The 17,449-nt window shown below is 38.7% G+C and overlaps 1 protein-coding gene across 1 annotated transcript in view; it reads left to right on the forward strand.

Moving 5' to 3' along the window:
• Positions 1 to 17,449, forward strand: part of LOC141442459 (ABC transporter G family member 20-like) — a 146,770-nt gene that overhangs the window by 123,324 nt on the left and 5,997 nt on the right. The window contains exons 5-13 of the mRNA XM_074107464.1: positions 4,772 to 4,862; positions 6,315 to 6,450; positions 6,969 to 7,072; positions 8,376 to 8,479; positions 9,005 to 9,126; positions 10,531 to 10,655; positions 11,534 to 11,708; positions 14,628 to 14,731; positions 16,423 to 16,505. Of these exons, the coding sequence (XP_073963565.1) occupies positions 4,772 to 4,862; positions 6,315 to 6,450; positions 6,969 to 7,072; positions 8,376 to 8,479; positions 9,005 to 9,126; positions 10,531 to 10,655; positions 11,534 to 11,708; positions 14,628 to 14,731; positions 16,423 to 16,505 (1,044 nt within the window). The remainder of the gene's footprint in view (positions 1 to 4,771; positions 4,863 to 6,314; positions 6,451 to 6,968; positions 7,073 to 8,375; positions 8,480 to 9,004; positions 9,127 to 10,530; positions 10,656 to 11,533; positions 11,709 to 14,627; positions 14,732 to 16,422; positions 16,506 to 17,449) is intronic.

The raw sequence follows: 17,449 nt of genomic DNA on the forward strand, positions 1-17,449 counted from the left end.
TGTATACCTAGATAATTCTACGGAACCCTTCGTGCGCGAGTACGACTCGCACTTGTCCGATTTTTTTTTTAATAAACGAGATAAATTACGATGGAAGTATGAGCCCATACTACTCTATCGTGTTATAGTCAATTATTATCCGTTGATTAGTGTCTGCGCGTCACGCTATTGCGACGATGTTAACGATTAATTATAGTTGCGAAACACGCCGTTTGTAACAATAGCAGAGGTGACCAAGACTTTGAGACGTAGTACAGTGAACAGCAAATGCATACAAAGTATCAAAATGTAGTGATTGACCTATGGCCTTTCAAGCCGAGGGCCCTGGGTTCGAGCCCCGAGCTTACACCTTTTAGTTTCCGGAATATACTAGACCTGTTTGATAAGAAACCGTTTTCTAAATGTATTAATATCACTAGTCGAAAATATTTATATGTCCGTTTTGAACCATTTTTCAAAGGGGGGAAATTTAATAAGTTTCTGTTAAAATAAAACATTTTAGTACAAGCTTTTTTTCTGACTGTACTTTTTATTGACTGTACTTGCATTGCCATCTAAACTGCATATCCGTACCAACCAAATTCAAGTCGATACTATTAACCATTGAGGAGTTCCCCCTGCGGAGACGATCCTGGCAGGACCACCAAGATGTTACTACCAGATTATTGTATTGTCACCAAATTTACATAAGTATGCCAAATTTAAAGTCAATCGGACCACTGGAAGTGGGTCAAATTCAGCTTCCAAGATTTGTCCCAAACAAATAAATAAACAGGGCATGTTATTTTTTTTTTGTTTATTTCTATGAAAAGCTTGTAAATAAAAAGAACAATCTTTTGTTTGTTTTTTTTTTCATTTGACAGCGAAAGAACGGCATTGGTCTGTAATTCGATTCCTATTTTAAGAAAGACAAACGTGTGATGAAATAAAAAAATGCACACTGTTTTCCGTGACTGTACACGTTCTACGTTTAACGAATTTAAGCGGGGAGAACAACCGTCTTTGATGAAGAAAAAAAACGTGAAATAGTTCCTTTGATTAAAAACTGTTTTTTTAATCGTACCCGTGCGAAGCCAAGGTGGGTCGCTAGTTTATAAATAACTGAAAAGATAAGACTTGTGAAAAGAACCACTTTTTTTGGGCCACTCTAACCTTATCCGAACCGACTGTACGAAGCAAGGCAAAGCCACGCCGGTTCGCGCACGCGATGCGCTCGCAATTACTAATTATGTAGTCACTTATAGAATTTTAAATACCTATACTTTTTACCATAAACAAAACACATTTTGCTAGATTGATAAAAAAATAAATACATTTTGAATATTTTTTGATAATCCTATCTATCTATAAGAAGCCGTGGTGGCCTAGTGGTTTGAAGAAGCCGCGGTGGCCTATTGGTTTGACCTATCGCCTCTCAAGCAGAGGGTCGTGGGTTCGAACCCCGGCTCGCACCTCTGAGTTTTTCGAAATTCATGTGCGGAATTACATTTGAAATTTACCACGAGCTTTGCGGTGAAGGAAAACATCGTGAGGAAACCTGCACAAACCTGCAAAGCGATTCAATGGTGATCCGCGTGGGAACTATGGCCCAAGCCCTCTTGTTCTGAGAGGAGGCCTGTGCCCAGCAGTGGGACGTATATAGGCTGGAATGATGATGATGATACTTATTACCATAAACAAAACACATTTTGCTAGATTGATAAAAGAAAAAATACATTTTGAATATTATTTGATAATCCTATCTAATGGACTAAGTAGGTACAGTCACCAGCACCAATATCTGACACAACAAAGTGTGCATAAATATCTGCAACGACTCTATTTCTAGGGCCGGTAGGACGGTACGTATCAGATATTTTTGCACGCTCCGCTGTGGCAGACAGGTGACTGTACAAAATAGTACATTGTGTCTTAAAGGCGGTAAATAAGGAATTACGAACGAGAGTCTATTGCGAAGTCGAAGACTGAGGGCTTTATGAGTCGATGTTCGTAATTCTAGTACCGCCCGTGCGACATACAATGTTTTTCATCACATTTGCGAGTAAATTTTATATTTCTAAATGAAAAAATATAATTGTTCCAAATATTGGCGATACCTTAGACTGAGCCGCGTGTATGTGGTTCTGCTGCTACGCCATGCGCAGCAGCGCGCGCAGCACCATCAGTACGCACTTCATTTACCGACCTTGGGCTTCATGACAACAAAATTTGTACGCGCAATGACTATTTACCGACCACGGGTGAACCAACAAGCACATTAAGGTCGAGGGTTTTTGGGGGGTTGCAATCAAGGTAGCCTTCATGTTTTGACACTGTTTACGAGCAAGTGTGATGAAAATATTTTTTTCACTTCTCATGCTCGTAAAGTTCGTGTTTATGCTGTATCTAGGCGACATAAAATGACTATTTTATGTAAAATCTTCGTCTAAGATCAACTTAAGACAAGGTAATCAGGTGTCAACAGCCACACACAAAAAAAATTGTACCTACATATTTTTTAAATAATTTTTATTTTCTATAAAACTAAAAATCAATTATGATAAATCAGTAAAATAAAAAAAATAGAATTATTAATAATTCATAAAAAATAAAAGTTCCATAGAAAGTGAATTATTGTTTCCACTGTTGCTATTTCATTTCCTCGCAATCTAAGTGAAAAGCAGAGTGTAAAACTCGAGCATTAAACCCATTTTCCCCTCGACGTGTCTATCCACCCTCGCCGTACAGGCTCGGGTGGCTATATGAACGTCTTGGGTAAAATGGCTCGTTTTATGCTCTTGTTGTACAATCTAATATTTTTTTACCTAAGGCACTAGGTACTCTAAGATAGAGCTATATTACAAGCTTTTATTTAGTTTCACCTGTCCCGTTGTCTGTCTGTCTGTAATCAAATATTGCAACTAACTTCCAGTAGTCAGGTTGACATGAAATTTGGAATACTGATGTAAATTGCGTGATAATACAATAATCTAGTAGTGACATCCTGGTCAGCCACGCAGGCCAGGATCGTCTCCGCAGGACGGAACTCTTCAACGGTTAATGGCATCGACTTGAAATTTGGTATGCAAATGTAGTTTGGGTGACAAAGCAAATACAGTCGACAAAAACACCGTCAGCAAAAAAAAGCTTGTATATAAAGAGGGTTTTTTTACCAAAAGAATATTTTAATGACGTAACCAACACAGCAAACCCGAAAATCCCCCGACATTGTCATTTCTAAATTCAATATCTCAAAAACAGCTCAACCGATTTTTATCAAACATAGCTAAAAACCACCGCAAGAAAACTCGCTTTCACGTTAAAGAAACCGCATCGAAATTGGTCAATCCGTTTGAGAGCTACGATGCCACAGACAGGCAGACAGACTGATATTCACGTCAAACTTATAAAATCCCTCTTTTTGCGTTGGGGGTTAAAAAATGGATTGAATATGAAATGAAGTTTAGTCGTGAACTACAAAGCTGACCTTCACTTATTACCTAAACGTACACGCTCTGTTGACTTTCTTGCAAAAAATGTTGTTTGAACATTACACATTACGGCTTATGTAACGGAAGAAGTCGAGATGAACAACTGTAATTAATTTTATCGTTGTTTTTATTCACGTGAAATTAAGGCATTAATATGGTAACACCTAAATTGAAAATACAATCTGTAATATAGATGCACAGAAAAACCAGAAAAATAAGACCAGCACTGGGAATCGAACCCAGGTCCTCGGCATTCCGTGCCACGTGCTATACCGCTACACCACTGCTGGACAACCAGAAAAGAAGAAGAAGAAGAAAGGAAAAAGAGGAAGAGGAAGGAGAGGTTGGAAGAGGGGAAATTCGTGTCTGTACGGTTGTCCAGCAGTGGTGTAGCGGTATTGCACGTTGCACGGAATGCCGAGGACCTGGGTTCGATTCCCAGTGCTGGTCTTATTTTTCTGGTTTTTCTGTGCATCTATATTTCAGTTTGTATTTTTAATTTAGGTTTTACGGGATGACCGTAAAAGTAAAAATTTGGAATTGAAATAAAAAAATACAAAAAGATTCCAAAAAACCAATCTTACGGTAACACCTGTTTAATTGGGTACTAGTAAACTATGTTATAATATGAGGTGTTTTATAGTTAATCCTAAATGGTTTCATCAGATGGTTAGATTAAGATTTCATGTACAAACTTTTTTAACATCAAATAAATGAATTCTATTCTATTCTATTAATATGGTTGAGCGCTCCTGCACAAAATAACTAATGTACTACCGCTCCTGTAAAAATATTGCAACGGTTTTGTTTCAAAATGTAGTCTAACGCAGTATAATTTAAATATCATAATAAGAAAATATTTGTGAAGTGTTTGTCAACCAGAATAGATCAACCTAGAAAATCCTGAAACATATTTCTGCGGAGTCACTTAGGGGCGTATGTATTGGCTTTTCAGTTCCTCTTAAAGATTGTTTGTTGTCTGTCTTTTTATATATTTGCATATTATTAAATGTAGGCTAGGCATGTATATTTTAAGGTGTGTAGTTTTTGTATGGGAAAGCGATAGCAGAGAAGAAAGTGATATCTTTCTAAAATATGAGTAGCCTTCATTCCTCCTTATAACATCAGCTACGTGCCAGTGAAAGTCCCGTCAAATCGGTTCACCCGTTACGGAGATTACCTACTCGAAACAAACACGGACAAAAAATCAAAAAATCGCTGTTTTGTTGCAAAGCCTTGGGTAAAGGCTGACAGGAATACTATTTGCATTGTATTTATTGAGCTGTTCTTCTTGATTCCAGGATATGGCACTTCCTTGGGGAACTGGCTCGCGGAGGAACCTCCGTTATCATAACGACACACTACATCGACGAAACACGACAGGCACACAAGGTACTATCCTATCCTACTAATATTATAAATACGGAAGTTTGTAAGTCTGTTTGTTTGTTTATTTGATTTTTTGTTTGTTACTCCATCACGTCTAAACCGCCGAACCGATTGCGATGAAATATAGATAGTTTGCGTCCCGGGGAAGGACATAGGACGGTTAATTCCCGGAAAATCGCTTAGTTCCCGCGGGACAGTGAAAACCGAATTCTACGCGCGCCGTCTGTGTAAGTCCGCCATTTTTCCGGGATAAAAACTATCCTATGTCCTTTCCCGGGACTCAAACTATCGTATACCGAATTTCATCTAAATGGGATCTTCGATTAAGACGTGATGATGCGACGAACAGTGGCAGTCGGTTGGTACGAGTAAACTGTGGATGAGACCAGCACAGGACCGGGCAAAGTGGCGTGAAAATGTAGAGGCATTTACCCAGCAGTGGGTGGATGTGGGCTGATTTGATTGATTGTTTGATATGACAAACAAACAGACTTACAAACTTTCGCATCATATTATATAATCCCACGAATATTATGATAAGCATTTATTGGGATTCCGCAGCGTGCCAGAAAAGTCTTTAGGTACTTTACTATTCAGAAAACTAAATATGATTTTGACTATTTTCTATTTGTTTTATAAATTAAAGCTTGACCGAAAAAAACTTTTGAAATACCTTTACTTTATGGGAGATGGCGTGCAGTCTGGAAAAATCCATTATGGACGACAAGGAATGGAGGAGCCAGAAATGGCCGGATTCTCACCGGCTAAAAAATCCGTCTGCAAGTCCTTATTTCTCTGGAGCTTCGGGGAAGAGAGGGTTGGTTCAGTCAGGTTGCTATGTATATATAGCGGGCTCGGTAGATAGGAAAACATTACAATACAATACAATAACTCTTTAATGACCACCAACCACGGAAGGCACCAACACAATAGTAAGCAGTACATAAAACACAGGTATTAAGAGATTATTGAAGGTAAGCAATAGACGGCCTTATCGCTTTAGAGCGATCTCTTGCCGGCAACTTAGCAGGTGGATAATTTGTATAATTGTTATCATCACTTAACAATAGTCCTCTAACATTCAAATAAAACAGCGCAAGAGCATAACTTTCTAAACAGTGTTGACCAAGAATTAAAGCAAATGGACTACGAAGGATTGAGTAATAAAGAACAGACTTAAGGCTCATTTCAAGGCTACTGTTGCGCAATATCTTAGATCGTGCAAAAGTTAATTTGTAGATAACAAATAATGACAAGCAGAACGTAGATCCCTTTGATAATTTAATTAAATAAGGTACCGTCGAAGTCTAAGGTTATATTAACACTTTTATTACCTGTCGCTGTCACTGCGTGTTTGAAGTTTTCCGTACAATTGTCAGATGACTTTTTACAGAATGGATCACAAATTAAAGGTAAACCGTACTGTAGAGAATAATGATAATTGACTGGTACCAGATTGGCCTCCTGAGAGACGGGCAGCTCCTGGCCGAAGAGTCCCCAAACGACCTCATGAGGAAGATGGACTGTGACACCTTGGAAGACGCCTTTTTGCAGCTTGCGATGCGGCACCATCAGTCACCGAGGAGGCTAAGTGAGTATAACTACTCGTATAAAAGAGTAACGTAGTTAAAAGGATCATTTACGTACTGACAGACAACGTACATCCTAAACCACTGTAGTTGTATAGATACTTGAAACAACTTTTTGAGAAATACTCAGGTAAGTATGTGTATGTATGAGCGGGTCAATCTGGCAAGTTGAATTTGACCTACTTCTAGTGGTCGAATTAACTCAAAATTTGGTATAAGTACTTACTCAAGTAAATCTAATGACAATACAATAGTCTGGTAGTACAATACTGGTGGTCTAGCCGGGATCGTCTCCGCAGGACATACCTTCTCATCGCAATGGTTAATGGCATCGACTTTAAATTTGGTACGGAAATGTAGATTGGATGACAATGCAAGTACAGACAACAAAAAATACACTCATCAAAAAAACTTGTTAAGTATTAAAAAAGATTTTTTTATCATTTTTGTTTTATTTAATTAAAAAAAATATTTTAGATTTATCTTTATTTTATACGTATAACCATTTATATTTGCCCAGCTCTGACCGCATCGCCGGACGTGATCCCGGACGGAGCCGTCAGTCCTACAGACAGCCGGTTCAGCTCCCGAGAAGACTTTAGCGTAGTCACCAGCAGTACTGATGTGAGTATATCCTCAGGCTTCCATCATCTAACGATGTATAAGTTGTAAGAGATAAAATAACTTTGTTACCCGCCGATAGATGGCATTGTACGCATTTTGCATTAGGGTGCAGGCATGTCGCCTTGAAATCCATAGTAGTTGAGTTCAGATAAAAATTAGCAACCTGTCAAAGTTTTAGGGGCTGTTACACTTTGTTTACAATTTTATTTGGCGGATAAATGCGACGCCGTCTCCGTCTATTCGAACAAAACAAACAGAGACGGCGCGGTATCACATGTATTCGTCAGATACAATCAATGGATGGTGAAACAGGGGGTTTGTGTTTGAAAGTGGGTATAAAGGGTTTTTTTCTTTTTATAGTAAAATTCAACTTTCATTCAGAGGCCAGTTAATTCGTTCTTGTACAGTCACCTGCAGTAATATCTGCCACAGCGGAGCGTGCAAAAATATCTGCCACGTCCTACCAGCCCTAGAGATAGTCGTATCAGATATTTGTGATATGCAGGTGGTAGGACCTTGTGCAAGCCGCCGGATTGCTACCACCATCTTGCTCGCTAATCCTGCCGTGAAGCAGCAGTGCTTGCACTGTTGCGTTTCGGCGTGGAGAGTAAGACAGCCGGTGAAATTACTGGCACTTGAGGTATCCCATCTTAGGCCTCTAGTTTGGCAACGCATCTGCAATCCCTCTGGTGTTGCGGTGTCTATGGGCGGTGGTGATCTCTTACCATCAGCAGACCCACTTGCTCGGTTGCTATTCAGTCGCATAAAAAAATGTACAAGTGAGACACAAAATGAGACCCGCTTCACATGGACACGGTCACGGCACGTTCGCCGTGTTTAAGTAGAACTATATGAGCTACCTACATAAGGACTGTTCAATTTACTAAGCGGAGCCGAGAAGCTTAAACACTGCCAGAGTTAAAAAAAAATATGGTTTGCAGCTCGTCGAAAAGTGACAAAAAGAGACGGGCAAGCACTTATGCGTCGAGTTCGCCCAAAAATCCGAAAATTTTGCCGTAATACCTAGTGTTTTTTTTTATTTCAACAAATAAATATTTTATTTTGGTTTTCATTTCTCACTAGCATTTAAAGTGATAATTTTTAAAATAATGAGTAGAGCTGTTTTTTTACTGTCCGTTTAGTAAATTAAACAGTCCTTACAGCTTTCACACGGCACGATCACGGCACGATCGCCGTGCCGTGTGAAAGCTGTTTATTCTGCTCGTACATTTCTACTTAAACCCGGCACGGCGAGCGTGCATCGGGCCTATGTTATACCTAATTCCGTGTTTATGTTTTCCAGGTATTAACCAAAAAAGATAAAGAAAAGGATGTCAGAGGACTTTCAAAGGCCCGGTACCGGGCTGTGCTCATCAAGAATGTGCAACAATTCTCCCGGCATCCTGGGTATGTAATTAAACAGCCGGAATTTAATCACGACTTAAATATTAAAATGGCTGGTGTTTATAAAAATGCTTATTAAGTAGTCCGTCAGTTACTTTATCAGAAAATATCAGACACGTATTTTTAACCCCCGACCAGGGCCGTTGACGATTACTGTGAAATGGGTCCATGGTGGGTCATGAATTCCTTGACCGTACCCATTACCAAGGAGCGGAATTATCATATCAAAAATCAAATGTCACGAGGGATTGACCATTGCTTGTTTACTATTAATTGTCCCGTGATAGCAGCCTGAGGGGGTAGCGAACAGGGCAATCGCCCGAGGCCTCGCTCTTGCAGGAGCCTCGCGCAACAACCCTAGCAAATTTAAAAAAAAAAATGTTTTTTGACTATATTTTCGCATCACATACTTTTCACGAAGGACAAAGAGCCTCGCAAAGACCTACCGCCTACAGCCTCGCAATGGGTATGGACGCCGCTGCCGTGATATTTTTTATTTATTTATAATTTAATTATTAATTACTCCAGGGGCCTAGTCTTCTCCATACTGTTCCCCATCGTCCAAGTGGTGGCATTCTTCTCCGCCGTCGGCCACGACCCTCGGTACCTCAGCCTGGCTGTGGTCAATGATGAAACCGCTTTCTCTCCACGTAAGTCTTTGCTAACTCCCGAAGGGGTACAATTTAAGCTTAGAAGTAGCTGAAACCCATAAAAGATTTTATATAAAAAAAATATATAATCGTTGATAGTCAAAATGTAATGTTTGTCACAATGCAGTGTTTTTCATAACTCTTTTTTCTCTGAATCCAATAATTGTCCAGAATTGTTATAAACAGAGATCAGACAAATATGCGTCATTACTCGCAATAATATGGACATGACTCCAAAGATTAATTTATTGATTTCTTACCTGTAATTTAATTTGTATACTTCAAGCAAGACAGTAATAATTAATTACTATTAAACACAGACTTCTTATTGTGTAGAACTATTAACCCTTAATAAGGCAGAGGCGATTTAGCGACCACATGCATTGAGTTGGAAACTGAACCTTATTGCTTTCGTAATACGTCACAATTTCTATTGTACTTATTGAAAATACGACTAGCTTTAAAAATATTCTTTTTCAGGTATGTATTCGATAGCTGCTTTTGATTCTATGGTAGTATGCTCCAATAAATGGGGCCTTATAAAGGGTTAAAGTAAATAACAAGTAATTTTTGTAAATTTTTTGCTAAGATTATTCCTTTTCACATTTACCTTAATTACCTTAATAAATCTATATAATAAGAAGTCAAGATTTCATTTATTTTTTACTGTCTTGCGAAGTCTACAAATTAAATTACAAATAAGAAATCAATACGGAATATTACGCAAAACTCTACAAAGTAGCACAAACCGTAAACGAACCGCCACGACAACGTCAGTTCTCTTTATAGTACGTCGCCATGACGAACCATGACATATTTATTAGTAACTAAATAACATGATATTTACAGCGATGGTAACGATAGTGCTATATTTAATATGATATTAACGCGTCCTACGGACATTTAAAAAAAATTTAAGACATTCAAAAAACATAGTTTTTGTCTTTAAACACTTTTTTTAATTGTTCCATTGTAAGTTAAAAAGTTTCTACATATTTTTTTAATCATTTTTAATTTATATACAAATAAAAATCTATTAAAATGAATCAATAAAACTGAAAAAATATAATTATACAGTTATGCATGAAATTAAAGGGTATAAGTACTCGTATAGGTATATAGTAAGTGAACAATTGTTTCCACTGTTGCTATGTCATTTCCTCGCAGTCGAAGTGAAAAGTAGAGTGCAAAACTCGAGCATTAAACCCATTTTCCCCTCGACGTGTCTATCCGCCCTGGCCGTACCGGCTCGGGTGGCTATATGAACGTCTTGGGTACAATCTGCTTTTGAATTCATTTGAATTTTTAATTTGAATTATGGCGTTCTAAGCTTTGGGAGATGCTGTCCTGTAGTGGTCTTCTCTCGGATGTCAATGAAGATGATTTTTCTATTGATGATTCCAGTGGGTCACAACATTTGCTACAACAGTAGTCTCCAGCCCATAAGACACTTCGACAACGACACCTGCACATCATACATGCTGAGCTGCTGGTTTCTCGACGAAATGGACAAGCAAAAGATTAAACAGGTAGGACTCCTTCTGCCTTCTTAAGGCAAAAGAAGATGCTAAGTATCTATTTAAAAAAAAGATCACGTTTGAGTTAGCTATATCACCTGATGTAGAATGTCTTAAGCTACACAATGGTATAAATAACTCGGTTTTCGTAGACACAATGGCAAAAACGGAACTCTTATAGTTTCGTTGCGTCTGGCTGTCCGTCCGCGGCTTAGCTCAGTGAGTTAATTATTATTAGGTACTTTAAGAGTAAATACCAGCCTACGTGGAAAATTCTATTTATTTGTTTATTGAGAAGAGAAACAAACGGTCGTATACAAGAATGTGTACAGAAATACTTATGATTAACATAAGACCTACAGTTTCCTTAAATTGTATATGTGCTAAATACAATCTAAAAAGGATTATAACTAAAATTATTTTTAAGTTAAAATTATTTTATGATGTCGTATTCTTTGGTAAGGATCACATAAAGATGTTATTGAGTTTTGAAACGTTTAATTTTGGATATTAAGGTAACTTTCGGCATGTATTATTCTGAAACGGATTTCGACATCTTTAAATTAATATTATTTTTTGGTTTTTTATTCTGTACAAAATACAAAATTTCAGATTAAAAATACTGTTTAATAAGAATAAGAATGTTTTTTCGTAACGGCTACAAACATAATCCTATCTTGGGCGTATCCGACGCGCTCTTGGCCTTCTTACTCTTCCTTTGTTTCTTCATTCAAATCCTGCGAGTGACTTTTGACTCTATTCCTATATTCAGTCAAAGTACTTATTGCCTAGTACCCATAGTACAAGCTTGCTTAGTTTGGGACTGGTCAATTGGTGTAAATTGTCCCATGTGTTTATTCATTTATTGGCACGTGTTCGATCGTTTTCAGAAAAGATACGACACCGTAGAAGAAGCTAAAGAGGAGGTTCGTCTCGGCCATTTGTACGGGGCCATCTTTATTCCGAGGAACTTCAGCGTCGCTTTGGAAGAACGGTTGCGGGAAGGGGACGTCGGGAACGACACCATCGATGAGAGTACTATCAGCGTGTGGCTCGACATGACAGGTATAATTATGATTGGTTTTTTGGAGTCTTTTTGTCTTTTTTATTTCAACTCTTGAGACTTTTACGGGTTTTACGGGTGGTCTCGTTTTCTGGTTTTTCTGTGCATCCATGTCTCAGTTTGTATTTCGATATGACAGGTATACTTATTTTCTGAAGTTGATAGTGATAAATAAATGTATCTCATCCCAGCCTATATGTGTACGTCCCACTGCTGGGCACAGGCCTCCTCTCAGAATGAGAGGGCTTGGGCCGTAGTTCCCACGCGGGCCCAGTGCGGATTGGGAACTTCACACACACCATTGAATTACTTCGCAGGTTTGTACAGGTTTCCTCACGATGTTTTCCTTCACCGTAAAGCTCGTGGTAAATTTCAAATGTAATTCCGCACATGAATTTCGAAAAACTCAGAGGTGCGAGCCGGGGTTTGAACCCACGATCCTTTGCTTGAGAGGTGATAGGTCAAACCACTAGGCCACCACGGCTTGTTGATAAATGTATATTTATTGTAAATGAGATTTTTTTACATAATGCCCAGTTCAATTAAGACTAATTCGTAAAAAATGTCAGGTTGATGAACTAATACAATTACTTTGCTCACCCGCATATGTTAGCTACGCTTATGCAAGATATGTGTGTTCATGCAGTTCCTCCACCTCCACACTGTAAGAACACACAAATCACACCAACCCGTCTATCACCAGCACCACACTACACTGACGCGTTACGAACTTAACCAGAGCTCATCTTCAGAGCAACACAACCGTACACCATGCTATTGGATTTTAGATGACATCTAACCTCCAGTAGCATGGTGTACGGTTGTGTTGCTCTGAAGATGAGCTCTGGTTAAGTTCGAAACGCATCAGTGTAGTGTGGTAGTGGTGTTAGATGGGTTTGTGTGATTTATGTGTATCATAAGATCGCGGGTGAGCAAAGTAATTGTTTTAGTTTATTAATATGGACCTCCGCGAAGTAACGCCTGATTCAATAAATGGCAGGTTCCCAAAATTTTGGTAGCAAAAAAGAACATTTCCAGAGTAGGTAATCGGATATTTTGGAAAATTATGGTAATTAAGCTAAGTGCCGTTTACTCTACGAATCGTTTACCCTACCTGCCTGCATATTTATTTGCGTAAGTAGGTATCGAAGTCGAATATGAATTTGGCAATTTTTTTGAGAAACGCTCAAATAATACTATCTCTCGTTCTAGGTGTGTTAAGTAGTAAAAATTCAACCAACTTGCACCAAACATTAAAATACTTGATAAGAATACGCTTTGCCTCCTAGGATCCCCCATTTTTGAAGACAGCTTTCCCGGATATATTCAAAATTGCAAATCTAAATTCGAAAATCTTTCTCATCGCCTTCTTGAAATTAGCCCACATTACGCATTGTCTGTCATTAAATTTTGCCTTTTCGTTCCTAAATTAACTTACGTGCTACGCTGCTCCCCTCTCTGGAAATATCAAAATCTCTTATCACAAATGGATAATCTGATCAAAACTAATTTGGAAGCTATCCTTAATTGTCAACTTAGCGAGCAGTCGTGGACCCAAGGATCCCTCCCCATTCGGTACGGTGGTTTAGGGATCCGCAAAATTTCGGATGTCGCGTTACCAGCCTTTTTGTCGTCAGTCCATAGCTCGATCAGTCTCATAGGCAAAATCCTACGCACAAACTATGAGATCTCGGACTTGGAAGACGCCAAAAACGCTTGGTCAATTGCTTGCCCCAGTCAAAATTTTCCGGAAAATCCAAAATCGCAACGGAGCTGGGACGACACTATATCTAAATTATCCCAAGAATCACTACTCCGCGAATCCTGCACTGCTGGACGAGCCAGATTATTAGCTGCAGGCACAAGAGAAGCTGGTTATTGGCTCCACGCGCTCCCCTCCCGAAACATGGGCACCTTCCTAGAACCCAATACCCTGCGACTGTCGGTATGCCTACGCCTCGGGGTCCCGGTCTGCGCCCCACATCGGTGTCCCTGCGGAAACGACGTGGACCGGCTTGGGCATCACGGTCTTTCCTGCCAGAGAAGTGCGGGTCGTTTCTCAAGACATGCTGCCCTTAATGATATTATCCGTCGGTCTCTTGCTACGGTCAATGTGCCGGCTATTTTAGAGCCAACAGGCATATCTAGAAATGACGGCAAGAGACCGGACGGAATGTCGCTGATTCCGTGGAGTATGGGACGTGTGCTAGTGTGGGATGCAACTTGTGTTGACACACTGGCCCCGTCTCATCTCCACCGAACATCAATAAGGGCAGCAGCAGCAGCAGAAATGGCGGAAACTGCCAAAGCAGGAAAATACAGTGGTCTCGGTGCCGAATATGATTTTGTACCTTTCGGCGTCGAGACCCTTGGTCCGTGGGGCCCTGGCGCTCTGAGTCTCTTCAAAGATCTCTCAAAGAGACTCAGAGATACCACAGGAGACCGAAGAGCTGGCAGTTTCCTCGCTCAACGCATCAGTCTTGCGATCCAGCGGGGAAATGCTGCCAGCATCTTTGGTACCATGCCGCAGGGTCCATTTTTAGATTTATTATAGTTTTAGTTTATTTAATTTTATTGTACCTAATATACCTTTTTTATAGTTGGACCTGTATTGTTCTGGAAATATATAATCAAATTATAGTAGTAGGTATATCTATACTCTACTCTATAGAAGTGTGTGGCGCTGACAAATAATTCACAAATTAAAACATATTTAGTAATTAATTGTCTTTAGAACTCATTGTTTTTTATTTTATTTCGACTGATATGACAATGAGGATGATTTCGGCGCTCTGGGCATGGGTAGGTGTTATGTGACCTCATGTGAAATACGGTCCTAGAGACGAACACAAATGTTAACAATTAAGGGGACTTATGGCCGGGTAAATATGTTTACTTGTAACAAATCTTTACAATTTCAGATCATCAGATCTCATATTTCTTGAAACGGAAGTTGTTGACGACATACAAGATGTTCTCACAGAGGATCATGAGAGCCTGTGGCCGGCCGGAGCGACTGGCGGAGGTGCGTACACGGACGTACACTTTATTATTGTTAACAATTACGTATATATACAAAACATTAATATTATAGGTGTGATAAAACCTGGTTCTTGTACAATTTCATGTTTTTTAGGATCATGGTTGTTGGGCGCTTGGAATTTTGAAAACGTTCACGAAGATCCAGTTTTCATCACAATAATATAATCATTTGTGACATTAAATACCTACATTTCATTATAAACCCCATTATCCATCACCTATATTTTTTCATAAATTCTAGACTTACCTAATCGAAGGCCACTTGTAGCAAAAAAAGATCGTGGTCGTAACGTCAGGCGCTGATTGTTCTAGGACCCCTTTACTTGCCGACCTTGTAATCACCGATCGTAATGCTCGACATAATACGAGTAATTCAAACATTTATGACTAGCCTAGATAAGTGTAATACTCTAAACTAGACAAAATATCGAATCTATTTCTAGTCTACATTTAATTTTTGCTGCAAGACGGCCTAAATGTGGTTATTTTATAAATTTCTTCTGTATATAAACCATTATATATAAATATGTATTTTTCATATGTATTTATGTAAAGTTTCAGCACGCACGCTGTTTGACATGTTAACTGCACTGAGGTAACAAATTTAATAATAATCACACGGAAACAAATTTTAAACACCCCTGTAGAGTAGGTACTTAAATAAATAAATATCACGGGACACTTGCTACCAATTGACCTAGTCCCAACTAAGCGAAGCTTGCACTGTACTAATTACATTATTAATAGATATCTACATCAAAAAATATCTTTGAAATCCAATCAGCTAACTAAATATTTTCAAGTTTTTCAAACTCCAAAATGAATTAGGTACCATCCAAAAGTTACGCGACAATTTACAAACTTTGAGTTTCGGTAGTTGTACTATTACTTATTCTGTGGTTTCGGTGCAACCGGAATTTCAGCGGATTTTTAGCTGAAAATAAAACTGAAACTTCGAACAGACTGTTACCTATTACTTTGACTTACTGACATTCGATACTTTGACTTTGAAGTGACGAGATGGTGAGCCAAAGTTACCTACCTAGTACTTCAGCGGCCGAAAATCAGCATTGCGCTGCTTTAGCTTTTACTTACTATCCTAACTATACCATTTATTCAATAATCAATGGCACTGTTGTATGTAGACGATTAATGAGGGAATATTAAAACAAGCGAAAGTAACAATACGAAATAAAGTGTTTATTACTAAAGGTGAGTACAATACATTACAACTAGAAAGTTCCTGAAGATTCAAATGAGAAAGCAAAAGAAAACCAATCTTTTGTTTCGCGTTCTGAATGACTAGGTTGGGCCAGCCTCGGCTTATCTGTGATACTTGGTGATTCGGTGATACTGCGTTATTATCTTACGTTGAGCTGAGTTCACAATATTGAAATGAATGTAATTAAATCGCTGCCAGCCCTATTGTAAGCATCAAAACTGACAGTTGCCATCGATTTTATACCTAGCTCGCATTTACAATCAGATTTGTGTAAGATAAGTAGTAAAGAAGTATCACCGAACTACTAAGTATCACCAATAAGCCAAGGTTTTGCCCTACAGTGCGCGCCTGTGCGATATCATCATTTACAAGCACATCAGAGTAATTATTATACTGTGATGATGGACGAGAACTTAAATAAAATATGCAAAGTAACGCCGTGAATTGTCCAGGTACCCGTCAACTTCCAAGAGCCGGTGTATGGAAAAAATGAAGGCCAGTTTTCATCTTTCATGGCCCCTGGCGTTATGGTCACGTGAGTACAATAAGTGACGCAAAGTATTGTCTAGCACTTTGTTGCTTACAAAAATAAGGTAAACGTACGAATGCTCGTCACTGTCCCAATAGTTGTCATCTTTAATTTTATGTCATCAGCAATAGGCAAGGTGTCATCTATTGGACACACGCGTGTCGAGCACTCGGACGTTTAGGATCTTTAGTCTTTTATAAAATACAAAATTTAGTTTTTTTTGCTAACGTACCTACTCTTTGTCTTTTATTTGTCTACTATACTTGCATTGTCGTCAAATTTGCACATGTAGGTATACCAAATTTCAAGTTGATAGATTTAAGATTAAAAAGAATAAGAATAAGAATGTTTTATTGGCTGATAAAAATAGATACACATACATCATCATCATCAATTCATCACTCATCATTTGACACTGGGACAGATGAAAATAAATATAAGCTTGAGAAAAATGAGCTCTGTTTTCATAAATTTTATTTAAAGATGTGTATCTACTTGATGGCATGAGGTAAGATTCCAAATGTAATTTCGTAAATTTCAAATGTATTTTCGCAAAAACTTACGAGGTGTCAGGGCCCGAACCTACAAACTGCTTGAGAGGCGACAGAGCCAACCACTAGGCTACCACGGACAAGAACTGATACCATCCCTCCCAGCCTTTAAATATCTCATTGCTGGCCTCAGATCTCCTCTCAGAATGATAGGGAAAAGGAAGGGAATGAAGGGGGAAGGGGAAGGGGGGAATGGAAGGGAAAGGGAATGTCATATCAACTCGCATACTTAATTGTTAAAAAGTCAGAATGTATTGTTAGTCATTACACTCTTTTCTTTGAATCCAATAACTGTTTACAATTTTATTGTTATGAAACGAACCTAACCTAACCCACATTTTTCTATAAGACGATAATTTAAAATTTTTAGATAAAAATACGGTCTCAATGCGAAAAAAA

Source organism: Choristoneura fumiferana, chromosome 25 (assembly GCF_025370935.1).
Source record: "Choristoneura fumiferana chromosome 25, NRCan_CFum_1, whole genome shotgun sequence".
In the NCBI taxonomy this organism is placed as follows: Eukaryota; Metazoa; Arthropoda; class Insecta; order Lepidoptera; family Tortricidae; genus Choristoneura; species Choristoneura fumiferana.